Genomic DNA, 20,848 nt, shown 5'->3' with positions numbered 1-20,848 from the left:
TTGTTCTCAGGTTACATCAAAATGTAACTCTGACTTAGATATTCTTAAGGGAATTTTTGTTGTGGTTTTTAGTTAGTAATGTGGCAGGATTTACAACGTAATGCTTGGTACCAGCTATATGAATTGAAATCCCCAGAGCAGTGTTTTGGAGGCTTACAAAACTGGTTTAAACTTTTAACTGCAAAGCAGGAGTGCCATCTTGTGGATTGATCTTATAACTTTACTACATCATGTCCTACTCAAGCTCATAACCTGTGGAGGTTTCTGCTGCATGCATGCACTGGGACTTGAACTCAAATCCTGGGCACTGTCCCTGAGCTTCTTTTGCTCAAGGCTAGTGCTCTACCACTAGATCCACAGCTCCACTTCTGACTTTTGCTGTTTATATGGTACTGAGGAATCAAACCCAGGACTTCATGTGTGCTAGCCAAGTAGTCTACCACTAAATCACATTCCCAGCCCCAATTCTAGCATTTTAATGCAGATCAATCCCAAGTCCCTGGGCTGGAGCTGTGCCTTAGAGCACTTGGCCCGGCAAGCCTGAGGACCTGAGTTCTACACTGGAGGTTACTGAAGCCATTAATAGGAAATAAGTAGACACTGAGAACAGATATACCAGGGAGACCAGATAAGAGAATTTGCTAAAATATGAAATTATTACCTTTATTAATGTGGAATCCAATCCTCATTCTGGAGTGGGATGTGTGTGTATGTTGGGTATGTAAGTACTTAAAAATAAATGAAGATCTGTGTGTGTGTGTGTGTGTATGTGTGTGTGTGTATAGATGATAGGGGCTAGGTGTTGTGACACATATCTGTAATCTCAGCACTTTGAATGCTGAAGCAGGAGGATCATAAGTTCAAGGCAAGCCTGTGCTATATAGTGAAACCTTGTTCCCCTAGAAAACAAAACCAAAAAAGAAAATGTCTCAAACCTAAGATTTGGTAACAACATTGCTTTGCCAGATTAGTATCAGAGGCATTAATCACATGCATAATTCAGATGCGTAATTTTTCTAATGCCAAGATTGGGGCTTGAACTCAGGGCTTTATACTTGCTAGGCTAGTATACTACCACTTGGGCCATAGCCCTCCATCCTTGACACTTACAGTTGTTTTTTTTTTTGCCAGTTCTGGGGCTTGAACTCAGGGCCTGAGCACTGTCCTTGGGCTTTCTCAAGGCTAGAGCTCTACCACTTGAGCCTCAGCACCACTTCAAGTTTTTTTCTATGTATATAGTACTGAGGAATCGAACCTGGGTTTTCCTGCATGCTAGGCAAAGCACTCTACCACTAGGCCAAACTCCCAGCCCTTGAAATATATTTTAAAGTGTTTTTCTTTTTTTTTTTTTTGCCAGTCGTGGGCTTGAGCTCAGGGAATGAGCACTGTCCTTGGACTTTCTCAAGGCTAAAGCTCTACCCAGTTGAGCCTCAGCACCACTTCTGGCTTTTTTTCCCTATGTATGTAGTACTGAGGAATCGAACCTGGGTCTTCATGCTTGCTAGGCAAGCACTCTACCACTAGGCCAAACTCCCAGCCCTGTTTTTTTTTTTTTTTTTCAAGTTCTGGGGCTTGAACTCAGGGCTCAACACTACTTGCAAATGTTTTCAACCTCAAATATATTTGGCACGGATTTGCAAGAAATCACAGAAAATCAGAAAGCAGCACTTTGAAAGCTCAGGTGAAGGTGACTCAGCAGGGTAATTACCTGATCTGTGGGGATCTTTGTCTCCACAGACACTGCTTCCCGAAGTCTAGCGACAGTCCCAGACAGAGGCACGGCCACACCAATCCTCATGCAGTGGGAACATTTCCCTTGATATACTACGGTGACATAGAGAGGCCTGGACAGATCAAATCAGATCTTCTCATTAGTCACATCGAATAGTCACTGAAATACAAAAGAAGTGAAACAAATCGGACCCGAAGCCCTCACAAACAACTAAGCTAACCCACACTTGATTTGGAAGACGCGTGGAAAGATACATCCAACATTCATTTGGATTGGAGGAGAACTACCCAACAGTAATCAAAGATCTTTGAGAAATAAAACCTTCTCCTACCCAACAGTAATCAAAGATCTTTGAGAAACGAAACCTTCATAAAAATCTAACATATCCACAGTTAGTTCTGTCCTGGGAATTTTCCTTAAAACAGCAAACCTCATGGAAATTTTGACAAACAATTTGAAACAAAACAACTAACTAAAAGTCTTCATCCCCTAGATGTGTGTGTGAACTTTAGCAAAATATGTTCAAATGAGCATCAAACCTGTTAGATATCTAAATAAGGCAGTCAGTCTAACAGATGAGACTTAACGTTACTAAGTCTGCTCTTACCTTGTGTGGGGCAGAGGAATTGGCAAAGAAATGCAGAGGAAAGGGTCAAAAGTGTTGCTCTGTTTCTGACAATGAGGCCATGTCAAAAGAAGATCTTTGAAAATAAAAAAAAATTAAGACACATTAAAATCATATGTGAAACAGATAAAACGGGAAAACATTTTATTTGCTCATACCTGTACTGGGCTTGAAAAAGTTCTTGTACAAAAGTGCTACACACAGGAAAAGATGGTCCCTCAGGCATCATATCTGTCTCTGATGGAAGCTAAAAAAAAAAAAAAGTTACTAATTCTTAAAGATGAGCCTAAAAAGACTTCCCCAACCAGCTGTATTTCGAGGGCAGGTGCTTTGGTGCAGAAACTTGGCTGCTAAAGGAACCAGAGGACAGCAACAACCTGCCACTACCCCTGCTCGTCCACCTCTAATTCCAGGCAGCTCCCCTGCCCCAGGAGGCGCCTCAAAGCCCCACCCAGCCTTTCCAGGACATAATCTGTCCACTCCTAAAGCCCCAACCTGTTCCCATGTCTAAGTTCTCTAATAGCTATTAACTATGAGGTTCATTCTCGTACCTAATCATACTCTGCCTCACATCTGATTCAACGTCTCATGTCCTTCCACTTCATGAGTTATAAGCACCTACTGCCCCATGCAGAGGGAATACCCGTGGGAATGAGGTGTACGATACGAGAGAAGTGAGACGTGGTGCCTGGCCTCAAGGACGTCTCACTTTGGTTGGCATCAGCCACAGACATAATCATATTACAGTTTTATACTTGAGCCCAAAAGGATCTTGAACAAGAATAAGTTACCGACTTACCACAACTAGAAATTTAAAATGTGAAGCACAGAGGACTAGCACAACCTTTAAAAGCTAAGTAACTCTTTAGTTTCCAATTTTAGTCTCCACTTGGCCATCACATTAAGGCCAAAGAAGAGAAACTGAGTATGAATCATTACATTCCTAGGAAGGCCATTAGGGGACTTCACTTCTACGCTCTAACAATTCTATCAGCAGAGACATCCAGACATTCCCCTTTTGATCGCTACGTGTGTGTCCCAGTGTGTCTTCCTAGAATACAAAGCAACTGTTTCTCCCAGTCAAGTCTGAGTTCCTCCAGAACAGCATCTCCTGTACCTTAATGGCAGCGCATGGTACACAAGGGGAAATGTGCCTCCATGTGTCACCAAGAGCTGAGTGTATTGCATCCTATTAACTAAGCACAGCAAAGTGGGGATTCAGGGGGCTCTCCACTCCCCTCCTGGGCTCCCAGCTGCTCTCTGCCCTGTGAGCCCCAGGCAGCGTATGTCCTCACCTTCAGAGGAGACTGGCCACTCTCCTTTATGGCGTGATTGAGGTCTTCATGAACCCGGTCCAAAAGCCACAACAGAAACTCCTGGGCATCGTGCTGGGAATTTCCACGATACTGCAGTGCATTCTTTGACACAATACTCTATGCAAATAAATAAATGTGCATGAGTTCCTGGCTAGAAGAGCAAACTATTTCTCATAATCCCCATAGAGAGATACAAGATCTCCAATGTATTGGAGAGTATGTTCCAGAAGAACAGCAACATAAAAGCATGTTTAATGTAGACTCGTGTACTGAAAACCTTAAAACACTCTCAAGTCACCCTACTTCTCAGAATATATTTGAAGGAAACCATTAGAACAGCATGCCAAGGCTCCTAAGAAAGCAATTGGCAGGTTTGGCCAGGTGCCAGTGGCTCACGCCTGTCACCCTAGCTAGTCAGAAGGCTGAGATCTGAGGATCACAGTTCAAAGCCAGCTGGGGCACGAAAGTCCATGAAACTATTATCTCCAATGACCCACCTAGAAAATCAGAAATGGCTCTGTGGCTCAAAGTGGTAGAGTAGTAGTAACCTTGAACTGAAGAGCTCAGAGACAGCGTCCAGGACCAGAGTTCAAGTCCCACAACTGACAAAAAAAACCCCCAAAAACAGCAAGCGGGCTTACTTCATCATGGTACTTCATTATGGGTAGTGAGGCATGCTGGGTAGTGGAGCTCACTGCAGCTGCTTTTGAATAGCTCTGGGTTACTACTGATAAGGGTTTTAGTTACAAAAGTGCAACAGTGGAATAATGATTCAAAGCAAGAACGTTTCCAGAACATTTCCAGAACAGTTTGCATCCCCTCACACAATCTACTTAGTCAAAAACATTTCAGGTGTGTTGTCAGATTTTATTATATTCCAAGTCAAGAGAGTATAGTGTATGTGTGTGTATGAACAAAAGAAACCTAGTCTATCTTCTATTAATCTAGATTCTGCCTAGGGGGGGGAAAAAACTGCATCTGTGCTCATGTCTTTTTTTCTCAGGGCAAAGCTTTCCTTTACCTCCCAGTCCCTGGCCTTGCCACAGTGTTCTGCAGAGGTCCCTGGAGGAGGGAGGGGGGAGGGGGGATGTAGAGAGGGAGGAAGGAAGGAAGGAAGGAAGGAAGGAAGTGTGGGTGGCTTTTCTCTCTCCTTAACACGGATTTCTTTGATGTTGGCATCTGTCAGTTTTTCCCAATGATGCTGTCCAAAGGTTGGTTTGAGATTAGTATTAATATAAGGCAGAACACTTTGGTTTAGGCCTTTATAGATATGTCAGTTTTTTTTTTGCCAGTCCTGGACTTGAGCTCAGGGCCTGAGCACTGTCCTTGGACTTTCTCAAGGCTAGAGCTCTACCACTTGAGCTTCAGCACCACTTCCAGCTGTTTTCTATGTATGTGGTACCAAGGAATCGAGCCCTGGGTTTTTGTGCATGCTAGGCAAGCACGCTACAACTAGGTTAAATTCCCAGTCCTGCCTGTCAGTTTGTTTGTTTTTTTTTTTTTTTAAACAGCTTTATTAAGATACTGATGCCATCAGTTTTTTTTCCTCCAGTCCTGGAGCTTGAATTCAGAGCCTGGACACTGCTCCTGAGCTTCTTTTCCTCAAGACTACCACTCTAACATTGAGCCACAGTGCCACCTCCAGCTTCTTCTGTGTATGTAATACTAAAGAATCGAACCTAGGACTTCATGTATTCTGGCAAGCACTCTACCACTGGGCGGTAGCCTTGAGCTGAAGAGCTCAGGGATAGAGCCCAGGGCCAGTTCAAGCTCCATGACCCACAAAAACAAAGAAAGAAAAGAAGAAAGAAAGAAAGAAGAAAGAAAGAAAGAAAGGAAGGAAGAAAGAAAGAAAGAAAAGAAAGAGAAAAAAGTTCAAAGACTGCCAAGTGCCAGTGGATCACACCTACAATCCTAGCTACTCAGGAGGCTAAGATCTGAGGATCATGGTTCAAAGCCAACCTGGACTAGAAGTCCATGAAACTCTTATCTCCAATGAACCATCAGAAAACTGGAAGTGGCACTGTGGCTCAATGTGGTAGAGTGCTAGCCTTGAGCAAAAATTTCTTAGGGACAGCGCCCAGCACCAGAGTTCAAGCCCCACAACCACTACCACCACCAACACAAAAGCAGTTTTTCCAGCTCCATTTGATCCAACCAGTCTACAACATCCCTCCTTTTAGAGGGTTGCAGAGATGTTTCACATAGTGAGAATGGCTGGAAATTTAAAATGGATCTTAAACAAATTAGAAAGGGCAATATATAAAATACATACCACATACCTATATATGAAACACTAGTCAAATATCATCAATATCTCAAACCCTATGATCCACATTCCCACAGACAGTCTCCCAAGAACTCTAGTGGGAAATGCTTATAGATTTCCTTGGCCCCAGTGGTGTGCTTTTTGCTTGGGATGAAGCCAGTATGTGGTTGGCCATAAAATGACCTTACCTTTATGGGCTCTTCAATAATCACTGTGAGTTTCAGTGACACTCCCGTCTTCCCAGGATTTTCTCCCTTTCATCTTCATCTTCAGAGACTCCAGATAATGGTGTGGACTCTTTAGCCTGTATTTTCAAGCCAAGAATCCATGGTTGGATGCCCTTTCATTATCTAGTTTAGATTAGATGGATTCAGGATTATTTCCACCATGTGAACTTGAGTCTCTTTTCCAAGTCTTCCTGCAGAACAACATAGCTCTCATCTACAAAATGATTCCAGGCTTCCCAAGTTTAGAAGCTAGCTTCTCCATTATGAATAAGTAGGATACTCTTATGACAGATATCACACACACACACACACACACACACACACACACACACAAAATCAAGATGAGTGCAGTGGTTCAAGACTTTCATCCTAGCCCTTTAATTATTTCCAAAGGTGTGGAGACAATATGTCCGAGAAAATACAAGGTCATATTTAGTACAGCAGAGCCATAGGGAAGAGGTTTTTTTGTGTGTGTGTGGTGGTGGGGATTGGTTTTGTTTTTTGTTTTTATCAGTCTTGGGGCTTGAATTCAGGGCCTGAGTTCATGGCTAGTGCTCTACTACATAAGACACTCCACTTGTGTGTGTGTGTGTGTGTGTGTGTGTGTGTGTGTGTGTGTGTGTGCTAGTGGAAATAACAGACTTTCCTGCCCTGATTGGCTTTGAACTACAATCCTCAGCTCTCAGCCTCCTGCATAGCTAGGATTAGGGGCCAGAGAATGGGCACCTGGCTTGATATTGTTTTCTTGATTGCCAGCTATACTGGCATATGTTGTGGTCTCATCGATTTACATATCCTCTGTGGCTAAGAATATTGAGCACTTCTTCAAGTGTCTATTGGTTTGTAATTCTTCTTTTGAGGTTTCACTTTCAATTAATTCCATTTGGGGCTTGAACTCAGGCTCTTAAGCTCTCACTTGTCTTTTGTTTTTGGTTTTGCTTATGGCTGGCACTACATCACTTGAGAAATCCCTCCAGTTGCCGCCACTTTTGCTGCTTAATCGGAGACAGAATCTCGCAGAGTTTTCTGTCCATCTAGCGTTGAACTGTGATCCTCAGATCTTAGTTTCCTGAGTGGGGATAGCATTACAGGTGTGAGCTACTGGTGCTTGGCTTTGTTACTTGGATTATTTATTCTTCTTTGCTTGTTTTTGGATAGCTGGTAATGATTCTTCCTAGTCTGTAGACTGTTTATTTACTCTAATAATTATTTTCTTCATTATGCCTTTCAAGGCAATGCAATATTCAGAGTCAATTCTTGCTCTTGTTTCTTGAGCTATTGGAGTTTTTGCTTGTTTTGTTTTTGTTCAGTTACAGGGCTTGAACTCAGGGCCTGGGCATTGTCTCTGAACTTTTTCTTCCAGGTTTTTGGGGTTTTTTTGGTGGTAGTGGGGCTTGAACTCTAGGCCTGGGCGTTGCCCTTAAGCTCTTCAATTCAGGTCAAGGCTAATGCCCTAGAGCTTTGAGCCACAGTGTCACTTTCAATTTTCTGGGTGTTATTTTGGAAATAAGAGTCTTATGGACTTTTTGTGTCCAGGCTGTCTTTTGAACTGTGATTCTTAGTTCTTAGCCACCTGAGCATCAAGGATTACAAGTATGAACCACTGGCAAGCTATTAGAATTCCTTGCAGAAAGTTGTTGCCATTGCCTCCCCCCCTTTTTCTTCTAATAGCTTCAAAGTTTTAAATAGGTCTTTGATACATTTTGAATTTTTTTTTTTTTTTGCAGAATGAGAGAAGTTTAGTTTGAGTATTTTCCCAGTAGATTTCAGCTTTCCTTAATTGAAGAGGCTGTCTTTTTATCAAGATACATCAAATGGCTGGGGCTGGGAGTGTGGCATTGTAATAGAGTGCTTGCTTAGCATGTACAAAGCCCTGGGTTTGAGGGGCCGGGAGTTTGGCCTAGTGGTTAAAGTGCTTGCCTAGCATGCATGAAGACCCGGGTTTGATTCCTCGGTACCACATATATAGAAAAAAGCCGGAAGTGGTGCTGAGGCTCAAGTGGTAGAGCTCTAGCCTTGAGAAAGTTCAAGGACAGAGCTCAGGCCCTGAGCTCAAGCCCAGGACTGGCAAAAAAAAAAAAAAGTCCTGGGTTTGATTCCTTGGTACCACATACACAGCAAAAGCCAGGAGTGGTTTTGTGGCTTAAGTGGTAGAGCACTAGACTTGAGAAAGCTCAAGGACAGTCTCTAGGTAGGCCCTGAGTTCAACCCACAGGACCGGCAAAAAGGAAAAAAGAAAAAAAAAAAGAATCAAGTGGCTTCAACTTGTGAACTTCTGGGTTCTTGGTACTATCTCTTTGGTCGACATGTCTGATTTGTTTCAGCATCATGCTGTTTTTGTTATTATAGCTCCATAGTATAATTTGAAATCAGATATTGCAATATCTCCAGCATTGCTGTTCTTTCTCGGGATTACTTTGTATTGATAGTATGAACTTTCTGTATAAATTTAGGATTTTTTTGTCTCTCTGTGAGAATATTGGGATTTATATAGGGATTGCTTTGAATCTGCAGATCTCTTCTCATGATCTGTGATCATGGAAGTCTTTCTATATTCTAGTATCTTCTTTGACTTCTTCAGTCTTTTATAGTTTTCATTGTAAAAGTCTTTTACTTCCGGGGCCGGGAGTTTGACCTAGTGGTTAAAGTGCTTGCCTAGCATGCATGAAGAAAAAGAAAAGCCGGAAGTGGTGCTGAGGCTCAAGTGGTAGAGCTCTAGCCTTGAGAAAGTCCAAGGACAGTGCTCAGGCTCTGAGCTCAAGCCCAGAACTGGCAAAAAAAAAAAATCTTTTACTTCTTTAGTTTATTTCTAGTTTTTTTGTTTTTGTTTATTTGTTTGCTTGTTTTTCCAGTCCTGGAGCTTGAACTCAGGTCCTGGACACTGTCCCTGAGCTTCTTTTGCTCAAGGCTAGCACTTTACCACTCGAGCCACAGCACTACTTCTGGCCTTTTCTGTTTCTGTGGTACTGAGGAATCAAACCCAGGGTAGGCAAGTATTTTACCTCTAGGCCAGGTTCCCAGCCTCTCTTTTTTTAAAAATTGTGGATCATGGGGCTTGAACTCTGGGCCTGGGCACTGTTCCAGAGCACTTAAGTGCAAGTCTACCGCCCTACCCTGGGTCTGGGCGTTGTCTTTGAGCTCTTCAGCTCCAGGCTACCTCCCTACCTTTGAGCCACAGTCCCATTTCCCATTTTCTAGTGATTAATTGGAGATAAGAGGATTTTAGCTTTGCAGTGCCTGGGCTGGCTTTGAACTAAGCTCCTCAGATATCAGTCTCCTGAGTAGCTAGGATTACAGGAGTGAGCAATTTCAATTTTCTAGAATTTGGAAAATTTACTTTATGGCCTAAATTATGATCTCTTTTGGAGCAAGTTCTATGGGCTGCTGAGAAGAATGTACATTCTGCAGCCATATGATGGAACATTCTGTAGTTTTCTGTGAATTATATTTGCTCCACTTATTCTGTCATTTTTGGAAGGATGATTTATCTTTTGATGCAAGTAGGGTATTGAACTCATTCGTTGCTTTTGTATTTGGACCTGTTTGCCCCTTTATACCCAATTAAGGCATGCTATAATTCTGATAGGTTTTCCTTTGTAAATAAGTTTCTTTTTTCTTGTTTTCTTTGCCAGTCCTGGGGCTTGAACTCAGGGCCTGGGCACTATTCTTGAATACTTTTGCTCAAGGCAGTGCTCTGCCTACAGCACTAGTGAACTACAGCACCACTTCCAGCTTTTTCTGAGTAGGTAGTACTGGAGAATTGAACCTAGGGCTTTGTGCATGCTAGGTGAGCACTCTACCACTAGGCTATGGTCCTGGTCCCATACATTTCTTTTTTCAAAAAGTTTTTCACTACCTTTTCTTTTCTCTGGAGTCTTAGTATTTTGGCTAAAATGTAATGTGGGCAGGTTATTTTCTGAGCATGTCTAACTGGGGTTCTATATGCTTCCTGTATTTGGATACCTATATTTCCCTCTAATTTGGGAAAGTTTCAACTCTAATTCCATGAAATGGGTTATCCATGCCTTTAGTTTATATCTCAACTCCTTCATATAACCAACAAACATCAAATATACAATGACAAGGTATTATAAACGAATTGATGTACATAATTCCTTCCTCTTCTTTCCATTGTCTCAACACAGAATCCAAGATCCTGAGCCTGGTACTTGTAAGATCCAGTTGAGAAAGAGCTCACAAACTCAAAATCTCTTTTAGTTGAAACAGACTCACTCACAAAGGAGTCATAGACTCACCTTTATTGAAAAATGTGCTAAGCGTGAAGTCAGGTAACATTAAAGAGCTGACATAATCCAGGAAATAGGCAATAATTAATGTTGGGCTACTGTGTTGGAAGATTCTCTTCTCTCTATAATCTAGCAAAGCAAATAGGAAACTAGTTCTGCCATATTTGAAGTGGAGACAGGGACAGGGAGATGAAGGAAAATCTCAAACATTTAGACCCTAATGAAATAGACAATGCTGCTCAGTGATCAGGATTAACGAAATAACTCATTTCTCTTAGAAAAGTCACCAACAATATCTATTGCCTTATGTGCTGATAGATTGAAAAGTTTCTAAGTTTCCCCAATAGAATCTGTTAAAAAAAAAAGCAAAGAAAAACTGACCTTATTATGGAAACTGAAATTCATTCAGCCCATACAATTCCTTTATCTCTTTCAAAGCTTAGCTATAGTATATTGCATTCAAATAAGATACTTGACCTTTGAGAAATAAAATGGCACACTGTACATAGATGACAACTACGTACCATATGAATGTGACAAAATACGAAATCTAGCGCTTAGAATTACCATGAGTTGGCAGAACTGTGGGAGAATGAACACAAACCAACATGTAGATTTCAAAATGTATTTCCACATATACACTCGGCCTGGGTGTTGTCCCCGAGCTCTTCATTCAAGGCTACCATCCTACCCCTGGTCCTGGGCGTTGTCCCTGAGCTCTTCAGCTCAAGGTTACTGCCCTACCCTTGAGCTAAGCCCCATTCCCCGTTTTCTAGAGGTTAATTGGAGATAAGAGTCTCAGGTTCTTTTGTGCCTGGGTTAGCTTTGAACCTCGATCCTCAGATCTCAGCCTCCTGAGTAGCTAGGGCTACAGGCATGAGCCACTGTGCCAGGCTAGGCTAAATATTGTTATCCTCCATTTTACAGAAGAATAAATCATGGTTTAAAACAATGTGATCAAAGTCACCCATCTTGTGAGTGACAGTGCCAGTCCTGGGACTTGAACTCAGGGCCTGGGCACTGTCCTTGGGCTTTCTCAAGGCTAGCACTGAACAAATGGATTGAAACTCAGTTTGAAAAAAACCCAGAAGATTGAATAATCTCCAGGTAACTTGAAACTGTAGTGACAGCCTGTCAGCTGAACTTACCAAATTTGACCAGTAGGTGGCACCATGCACCCTCCCAACCAGACTGTACAAAGGCAAGACCACTGAAAGTATTCTTGGGATCTTTATATGAAGTTCCAGACCCAGTTCTACTGGTCCTATGTGTGAAATTGATCAGAATCAATTTTTTATTTTTGGTCCATGACTGGGACTTGAATTCTGTATCTGATGCATTTGTTCACTGGCTGGCTCTCCATCACCTAAGCTATGCCTCCAACCCCCAGAATTAGCACTGCACTGTGACATGCTATGGAAATGCTGTTGGGGGGTGGAGGCGTGGTTTAGGTGGTAGATTGCCAGCCAATGAGCAAACACATCAGATACTGAGTTCGAGTCCTACTCTCTGATAAAAAAAAAAGTGCTGCTTAGATTTCAAATTGAAATTTAGGTCGGACATAACTGAAAATGGGGCTGACTAGAAAACCAATGCAATAAGTTTATAAACTAAACTGATACTGGAACCACTGACCAAGATTGTTTTAAACACAGTCAAGAATTCGACAACCTATAGAAATGGAAAATTTCAAAGGATAAATCATTCACAGTATAATACTAAAAATATCTAAGACACTTGCTGGGCACAGTGGCTCAGGCCTGTAATCCTAGCTACTCAGGAGGATGAGATCTGAGGATCACAGTTCAAAGCCAGACTGGGCAGTAAAGTCGGTGAGACTTTTATCTCCAATTAATCACCAGAAAACTAAAAGTGGCACTGTGGCTCAAGGGGTAGGGCGGTAGTCTTGAGCTGAAGAGCTTAGGGACAACACCCAGGCCCAGAGTTCAAGTCCCACTACTGACAAAAAAAATCCAAGATACAACTACTCAGAAGACCAAGAACAGTAGAATCTAAGTTCCAAAGAGAAAAAAGAATCTCAAAATGTCAACATCAAGCTAATAAGGACTTTAAAGTGGCTATCATTAAAAATATTCCAGGGCTGGAAATGTGGCTCAGTGATAGAATGTTTGCCTAGCATGCATGAGGCACTGGGTTCAATTCCCCAGTACCACATAAACAGAAAAAAAAAAGCCAGAAGTGGAGCTGTGGCTCAAGTGATAGAGTGCTAGCCTTGAGCAAAAGAAGCACAGGGACAGTGCCCAGGCCAAGTTCAAGCCCCAGGACTGGCCCCAAAATTCCAACAATTAATCATGAACACTACTGATATAAATGAAAATAAGCCTTTCCAAAGAGAAACAAAATATGAAGAACTAAACAGACTCTCAGAAAAGAAACACAATAGTAAAACTCATAAAATTCTCAAAGAAATGAATAGAGATGACAAGAGAAGGGTAAGTGAAGTTGAAAAAAAGATTAATAAAACTTTTCACATCCAAAAAACATGGAAAATATAAATCAGCAGAATTTCAAGGACCTGTGGGATAAGGCCAAAACACTCATAGTTGTCTCAAAGAAGTAGAAGGAGGATGGGCAAATGCTAAAAAAAAGTATCTGAAGAGGGGCCAGGAGTTTGGCCTAGTGGTAGAGTGCTTGCTTTTAGCATGCACAAAGACCCGGATTCAATTCCTCCATACCACATACATAGAAAAAGCCAAATGGTGCTGTGACTCTAGTGGTGAACTTTAGCTTTGAGAAAGCCCAGGGACAGTGCTCAGGCCCTGAGTACAAGTCTGGGGATATATATATATATATATATATATATATATATATATATATATATGTTTGTACAAATATATAGGTGTGTATAAATATACACATACATATACTAAAATTAAAATGTCAACATCAAGAAATATGACAGGATATTCTATAATTCTATACATTTTCCCACAAAACAAAAAGATTCATTTTTCCTTCTGGCTGAATAACACTCCATTTTGTGTACGTGTGTATGTATCCCACAATTTATTGATCCATCTATCTAACAATGTACTGATGTCATGAGATCCTCAGATCTCTGTCTCTTGAGTAGCTAGATGACAGGCATGAGCCACTGATACCCGACCTGAACTGGATACTTTAAAAGAATCTCATTTTTAACTCCCATGATACTCATAAAAATTAGCTTTTATTTTTCCCTGGGCTTGAACTCAGGGTTTGGGCACTGTCCCTGAGCTTTTTTTTTTTTCCCCCTCAAGGCTAGCACTCTACTAGAGCCACAGCACTGTTTCTGGCTTTTTCTGTATGTGTGGTACTGAGGAATTGGGCCCAGGGTTTCATACATGCTAGGCAAGAACTCTACCAAAAAGCTACCCTTCCAGCCCTCTTCTAATCTTTATAGGCTGATTCCATCATGTCCTGCCCCCCCACCCCCCCTCTTTTGTTTTGCCAGTCCTCTGCTTGAGCTCAGGACCTGAGCACTGTCCTTGGGCTTTCTCAAGGCTAGAGCTCTACTACTTGAGCCTCAGCACCACTTTCGACTGTTTTCTATGAATGTGGTACCGGGGAATTGAACCCTGATCTTTGTGCATGCTAAGCAAGCACTCCAGGACAAACTCCAGGCCCAGTGCCCATCTCTTGCTAGCTTCCCAGGCTGGAGGAATGGGCTTCAGGATGGGTTTAGCGTTCTATCTGGGGCTACTATGGAGTCTACTGTGGCATTCCCAGCTGACAGGCTTGTTTCCAGGGTCTCCAGCAGGCTGGGATTCTGTATGCCTCACTTGGAAGGTGGTCTGTTGGTTTGCCAATCTGATGCTGGAATTAGGGTCTTTTTCAGTCTACACACAATGGGTCTGTTATGAGGCACACAGACCCGTGGGAAGGCTCCTGTTGAGTAAATTCTTAGGTAAGTATTTTTTTTTCTGTTGCATGGCTGGGAGGAGTTAGAACCAAATTGCATGGCTCCTTTGGGTTCCACAGCCAGGAATGAAAGTCAACTCTGCCCAGGGAAGTCAGGGAGTTAGTTCATAGCTCTGTGCCCCTTTGTCTCCAGCAGAGCTGATCTCAACCTGGTGCTGAGACCAACAGGCTCAAGCTGAGGCCAACAGGCTGAAGCCCAAGAGTGGCATGTCTTCCCTGCACACACAGACAAGTGAATGTGGGTCTGGGTCTGCAAGTGCCAGCGACTGCTCTCTGTCTGTAGCTGTGGTGGGGCTGAACTAAAGTATCCAGCTTACTCAAGGGGTCTGGATAAGAATCTCTCTCTTTGGAACTTGGTTCCACTGATTTCTGGTCACTGCAGGGAGTTCTGGAGCCAAGGTTTAGGGCTGTTCCAGAGTCCACTGAAGGGACAAAGTTTGGCATGCTTGGTCTGGAGACCTTCTGTTGCCAGCAGAGTGATCTTTGATCATTGCTAAAAGGACCTGGGTCTCAGAGCCTTTTCTGGTCCATAGCCAGAGCTCAGATCAGCAGGCCTGTATAAGTAGGCACTTTTATTACAAAATCCTGGAGGAAGGCTGCTGGTAACAGTGTCCTAGGCCAAACATGGCTTGAGCCAAGCCTACAGGGGAGTAGGCTAATTTGAAGTTCTGGAGACAGAGATATAGTTGACAAATCTGACACTTAAGCATTTATCTTTCAGGATAAATCTAGGTCTGGGATCTCACAATCTCCTAGGCCCTAGAAAAACTTCAAAAAGAATTTTTTAAATCCGTAGATGGCTCTACAATCTACAATTATGATTGTATGTGAATATATATACAGAGAGAAACCCCATTCTATTATTTTGTCAGTACTCTGTCTGTGTCATACACTTTAAAAGTTTGTAACAGAAACCTGTTACATACTGTGGCTCAAGCCTGTAATTCAAGCTATTCAGGAGGCTACTATCTGAGGATCATAGTTTGAAGGCACTTTAGGAAGACAAAGCCCCGAAATTCTTTTCTGCAATGAACTGGCAAAAAGCTAGACTTGGAGGCATGACTCAAGGGATAGAAGCTCAGCTGTGAACAGAAAAAGCCAAGAGGGAGATGGAGTCCCTGAGTGCAAGCCCAAGACACAAACCAAAAACCAAACTACCTCCCCTCAAACACACTACAAACAAAAACAGCACAAAAGAGGCGGAGGCCAGACATTTGTGGCGTACACTTGCAATCCTAGTAACTCAGGAAGCTGAGATGTGAACATGGTAGTTTGAAGTCAGCTTAGGCTACAAAATCTGTGATCCTCTTATGTCCAATTAATCACCCAACTAGCTGGAAGTGGAGCTGGGGCTTCAGCTGTAGAGTGCTGGCCTTGAGCAAAAGAGCTCCAGGACAGCACCCACGCCCTAAGTTCAAGCACCAGGACGGGCACAAAAATGGGTGGAGGTATGGCTCAGTAGAATGCCTGCTTAGCCAATATGAGGCTGTAAGTTTAAACCCTAGTACCACCAGAGCAAAAACCAAGCATTATTACAGACAAAGAAGATATAGAACTAAAAGACCTGGAAATTAACTCAGTCATCAAGTTTTTTTTTTAACTCCACCCCAGGTTGTGGGGCTTGAACTCTGGGCCCAGCTCTTCAGCTCAAGGCTAGTGCTCTACCACTTTGAGAGCCCCACTTCTGGTTTTCGGGTGGTTTATTAGAGATAAGAGTTTCACAGACCTTGATGCCCAGACTGGCTTGGATCCATGATCCTCAGATCTCAGCCTTCTGAGTAGCTAGGATTACAGGCGTGAGTTGCTGGCTCCCAGTAGTCATATAATTTTATTTTTATTTATTTATTTTTTGCCAGTCCTGGGCTTGAGCTCAGGGCCTGAGCACTGTCCTTAGGCTTTCTCAAGGCTAGAGCTCTACCACTTGAACCTCAGCACCACTTCCAGCTTTTTTCTATGTATATGGTACCAAGGAATGGAACCTGGGTTTTCGTGCATGCTAGGCCAGCACTCTATCACTAGGCCAAACTCCAGGTCCCAGTCATCCAACTTTAAATCTTGCATTTTAATATTGATTATATCAAAAATCCATTTGACATAATTTCAAAACATAATGCTACATTTAGAAGATCATATTCTGAAGGTCACTGAACTCTGACTCTTCTGAAATTAATAATTACAGAAAACCCTTTAGCATTATAATCTAATTTTTTGCCAGTCCTGGAGCTTGAACTCAGGGCCTGAGCACTGTCTTTGGGCTTTCTCAAGGCTAGAACTCTACCACTTGAGCCTCAGCACCACTTCCAGATTTTTCTATGTATCTGGTACTAAGGAATCGAACCCCAGTCTTTGTGCATGCTAGGCAAGCACTCTACCACTAGGCCCAAATTCTTAGTTGCAGCATTATAATCTTTAAGCTTTAAAATCGAATTTTAAATTCTTTTTCACTGTCTCACTCTTGCCACATCACTCTCAGAAAGCATGTAGCCAGTGTGTATTTAAATACAGAGTCAGTGATTGAACTTGCTAATATCAAGGGAACAGGATTGAAAGTAGGAGTGTCATGAAACACCTTTCTTGAAACTTTGCTTAGTGAAAAAGTCCATGTCAAGCACAGACACATTAAGAGGATTTCTGCAACTAAATCAGCGTGCCACTGCATGAAAAACAAAAGGACTATTAATTCACCTAAGCCTGAATGAGTGTTGTGTGTATTTATTTAAACTCCTGGGTGTACGTATATATACACATATGATATAAACCTATATTGTAGAAGTATGTGTTGCCTTCCTCGTTTTGTTTTGTTTTGTCAGTCCTGGGCTTCAGCTCAAGGCCTGAGCACTGTCCTTGGACTTTCTCAAGGCTAGAGCTCTACCACTTGAGCCTCAGCACCACTTCTGGCTTTTTTTCTATGTATGTGATACCAAGGAACCGAACCCGGGTCTTCGTGCATGCTAGGCCAGCACTTTAACCACTAGGCCAAACTCCCGGCCCTCCTCTTTTTTTTTTTTTCTTTCTACATTTCATAATCTATCTAATGATTCACCTTATTCTTCTATATTCTTCTATTACCCCCTGCCTTGGAAGAAATGTGTGTGTGTGTGTGTGTGTGTGTGTGTGTGTGTGTGTGTGTGTGTGTGTGTAATGCTAAAATGAAGAGCTGTTCCAAGTCGTCCCTTAGCCTGGTACTGGTGGCTCATGCCTGTCATCCTAGTTCCTCAGGAGGCTGTGAGCTGAGGATGGCAGTTTGAAGCCAACTCAGGCTGCTCCTGTGAAACCCTTACCTGCAATTCACCACTTAAACACTGGAAGGGGGTTGTGGCTCAAAGCGCTAGAATGCTAGCCTTGGGAACAAAGTGCTCAGGGACAGTGCTCAGGCCCTGAGTTCAAGCCCCACAATTGACCAAAAAAATACCCAGAATAAAAAAATTGCAACACACACCCACCCACACAAAGGAAGAGGAGGAAGAGGAGAAGGAAGAGGAGGAGGAGGAGGAGGAAGAGGAGGAAGTGGTGGTGGTGGTGGTGGTGATGGCGGCCAGGATTGCAGTTCAAGGCCACCTGGACAAAAAGTCAGTGGAACAGCATCGCAGTGAACAAGTGGATCCAGCCAGTAGATCCAGCTCTATGGGAGGCTTTGGTAGGAGGATCACTCCCCCTCGTCCACCGCTGGGGTGGTGCGCGTGGACTGGCTCAGCCCTGCGCGGCCATCTCACACCCCACCTCAAGGTGGGCCAGCCTGGATAGGGGTGGAAGCAGAGGCTGCGGGATGGGCGGAGCTTCCTGGCAGGGGCGGGGTCTGAGGAGCGCAGAAGGGAAGCCAATGGGAGGAAAGGGGAGGAGCTTGTGGAAGGTGGGGAGGAGCCAGGGATGAATTTGGGGACCTGTGGAACTCAGCAAGACTGGGGAGCCTGCAAGAACCAGTCTGGATCCTTGCCAAGCTTATTTCTAAATATTTCCCCGTGTACACCTCCTGCCTCAGGATCATGGCTCAAGGATAGCCTGTTCAACTAACGGCTGGGTGTGGTGAAGCACGCCTGTAATTCCAGCTGCCTGGGAAACACCATGGCCTGGCTCGGTGGTGCATGCTTTTGTCATTACCAGTGACACTGGGAAGTACCAGTAGAAATATTGCTGGCCCAGGCATAAATCTAGACCCTACCTTAAAAATAACCAGGGCAGCCAGGTGCTGGTGGCTCATGTCTGTAATCCTAGCTACTCAAGAGGCTGAGATCTGCAGAGAGAGATTCAAAGCTGGCGGAACAGGAAAGTCCACTTATAATCGGAGACGCATATCTCCAATTAAGCACTAGAAAATGGGAAGTGACTCTGTGACTCAAGTGGTAGAGCTGCTAGTCCTTTAGTGTAAAAGTCAAGGGTGGAGCCTTGAGCTTCAAGCTCATAACTGCAGAAAAAAAAAAGAAGGAAAAAGAAAACTAGTACCAACTGGACTAGCGTGTGGCTAAGCCGAAGACTGGAGCAAGAAAATGGAATTTCAGGGGTAGAAGAAACAGTATCGTAGGCCATTAGGAAGCAATGAAGTATGTCAGTCAGCTGAGCAAAGGCTTATCAGGGAACACCATGAAGATACCATGTGGGATTGGTTTCTTTTGGAAAAGAAATTACTTTCTCCAGGAGATTAAACATATATAGAAAGATTGGTCTATCTATAGACAGAAATGGCCACGTGGGAACACCAGAAAGGGAATGAGCACAATCTGGTGTTCCCACGTGGCCATTTCTGTCTATAGATAGGACCAATCTTTCTATATATGTTTAATCTCCTGGAGAAAGTAATTTCTTTTCCAAAGAAACAATCCCACTGGTATCTCCTGGTGTTCCCTGATATCAGCCTCTGCTCAGCCTGACTGACAACTTATTGTTCCTAAGGCCTAGATAATGTTTCTTCTACCCCTGAAATTCCATTTTCTTGTCTCTCGGTTAGAGTAGTCCAGTGGTATAGTTTTTTTTTTTTTTTTTTTTGCCAGTCCTGGGCCTGAGCACTGTCCTTGGACTTTCTCAAGGCTAGCGCTCTACCACTTGAGCTTCAGCACCACTTCCGGCTTTTTTTCTATGTATGTGGTACCGAGGAATCGAACCCGGGTATTCATGCATGGTAGGCAAGCACTTTAACCACTAGGCCAAACTCCCAGCCCATAGTGGTATAGTTTTGTTGTCTGACTCTAAGGGAAAATTCTCAACTCCTCTGTTGACTGGCTAGATGACCTTGGATAATTTCTTCTTTTCTCAGAGTCTAAAACAGACAATAATTCTAATAAAGCACCTACACAGCTCAGAGGTTGCTGTGTAATTGAGCTAGTACAGAAGAGGGCATTGTGCATTAGGAAACATCAGTAGCCTGTTGTCATCATTGTGGATACTGTCATTATTATTATTTAAAGCCGAGCTTTCTTCTGCTCCTTTCCTAACCATCCAGCTCAAAATAATCTGTTTCCAAGCTGGGCTCCAGTGACTCACCCCTGTATTCTAAGTTACTCAGGAAGCTGAGCTTTGAAGATCACGGTTCAAAGCCTGCCCATCAGGAAAGTCTATGAGACTCTCATCTCCAATGAACCACCAAGAAGCTGGACGTAGAGCTGTGGTTTAAGTGGGAGAGTGGCAGTCTTGAGCAAAAAAGTCTAGAGAGGGCCTGGAGTGTGGTCTAAGGGTAGAGCACTTGCCTAGCATGCACGAAGCCCTGGGTTTGATTCCTCAGTACCACAAACACAGAAAAAGCTGGACATGGTGCTATGGCTCAAGTGGTAGACACCTAGCCTTGAGAAAGCCCAAGGACAGTGCTCAGGCCCTGTGTCCAAGCCCCAGGACTGGAAAAAAAGAAAAAAAAAGGTCTGGAGAGAAGGTGAGGCCTTACTACTGGCACAAAAGAAAGACAAAACAAAAGAAAAAGAAAAGCCAACAAATCCTCCAAAATAATGTCTTCTTTAAGTTACCACTCTCACTTTCTCTATCACTAGTTTAGTGGCTATGAGTTAGTAATGTGACCGTTGGTTCCTCTCTGGTGTTCACATTGTCCTTTTCCTTCAACTCCAGTGCGGTGAGAATTTCTGGGGGTAGGGTTGGTGGGGGAGGGGGAAGCCCCTAACCAACCTTTGCCTCTTGGTATGACTGCGGTCATGGCACTTTGCTCTCTGGGAACTTCTCCCTGTTTACAGCTGACCAGTGTTTTGTTGCTTTTGTTAGGTTACTTTGTTTTTTTAAAAAATAATTCACAGAGGCCCATCTGGTGTAGGGTGAGGGAGACAGAATTAAGAGGAAAATACTGACTTACCTTCCATCCCCTCCATCCATCCATATCTCTACAGGAGCCAAGGGAGCCTGGCCTCCCCTTGTCTTCTTTCCCAAGACAGCAGTCAATAACAGAGAGAAACAAAGGAGGGCTTACCAAAGTATGTAGCAAATAGAGCTAATTACCAGAACCGAACCCAAGGATTCTAACTACCGGCCTGGGGGGCCTACGTTGGAGGATAATCTGTGACTAAAATGGGAGTATCTT

At 43.2% G+C, this 20,848-nt stretch overlaps 1 protein-coding gene across 2 annotated transcripts; it reads right to left on the bottom strand.

Annotated features, from left to right (window-relative positions):
* Positions 1-667: 667 nt before the first annotated feature.
* Positions 668-20,707, bottom strand: LOC150046105 (ubiquitin carboxyl-terminal hydrolase 31-like). 2 transcript variants are annotated; one of them, XR_016539640.1, is made up of 7 exons: positions 20,624-20,707; positions 6,131-6,246; positions 3,653-3,790; positions 2,516-2,604; positions 2,340-2,433; positions 1,709-1,891; positions 668-899 (listed from the first exon to the last, which is right to left on the bottom strand). XR_016539640.1 is itself a non-coding variant. In XM_090357823.1 (4 exons), the coding sequence occupies exons 1-4, from the start codon at positions 20,645-20,647 to the stop codon at positions 2,385-2,387; spliced, it is 300 nt and encodes a 99-aa protein (XP_090213949.1). In that variant the 5' UTR covers positions 20,648-20,707; the 3' UTR covers positions 2,348-2,384. The 2 variants fall into 2 exon arrangements, 1 of the variants encoding a protein (XP_090213949.1); XM_090357823.1 differs by lacking the exons at positions 668-899; positions 1,709-1,891; positions 6,131-6,246 and having other exon boundaries at positions 2,348-2,433.
* Between the last annotated feature and the right edge of the window lie 141 nt (positions 20,708-20,848).

This window comes from Megascapheus bottae, chromosome 25 (assembly GCF_031878675.1).
Source record: "Megascapheus bottae isolate mThoBot1 chromosome 25, mThoBot2.hap1, whole genome shotgun sequence".
Lineage (NCBI taxonomy): Eukaryota > Metazoa > Chordata > Mammalia > Rodentia > Geomyidae > Megascapheus > Megascapheus bottae.
The sequence above is the reverse complement of the archived record's forward strand: the minus strand, read 5'-3'. Positions and strand labels throughout refer to the sequence as shown.

Coding starts and splice junctions, on each gene's coding strand:
- LOC150046105 (XM_090357823.1), bottom strand. CDS start 20,647: ATGGATGGATGGAGGGGATGGAAG. Junction 3,791..20,623: donor ATGGATGGAGGGGATGGAAG/GTAAGTCAGTAT, acceptor TTATTTGCATAG/AGTATTGTGTCAAAGAATGC. Junction 2,605..3,652: donor GTGGCCAGTCTCCTCTGAAG/GTGAGGACATAC, acceptor TTTTTTTTTTAG/CTTCCATCAGAGACAGATAT.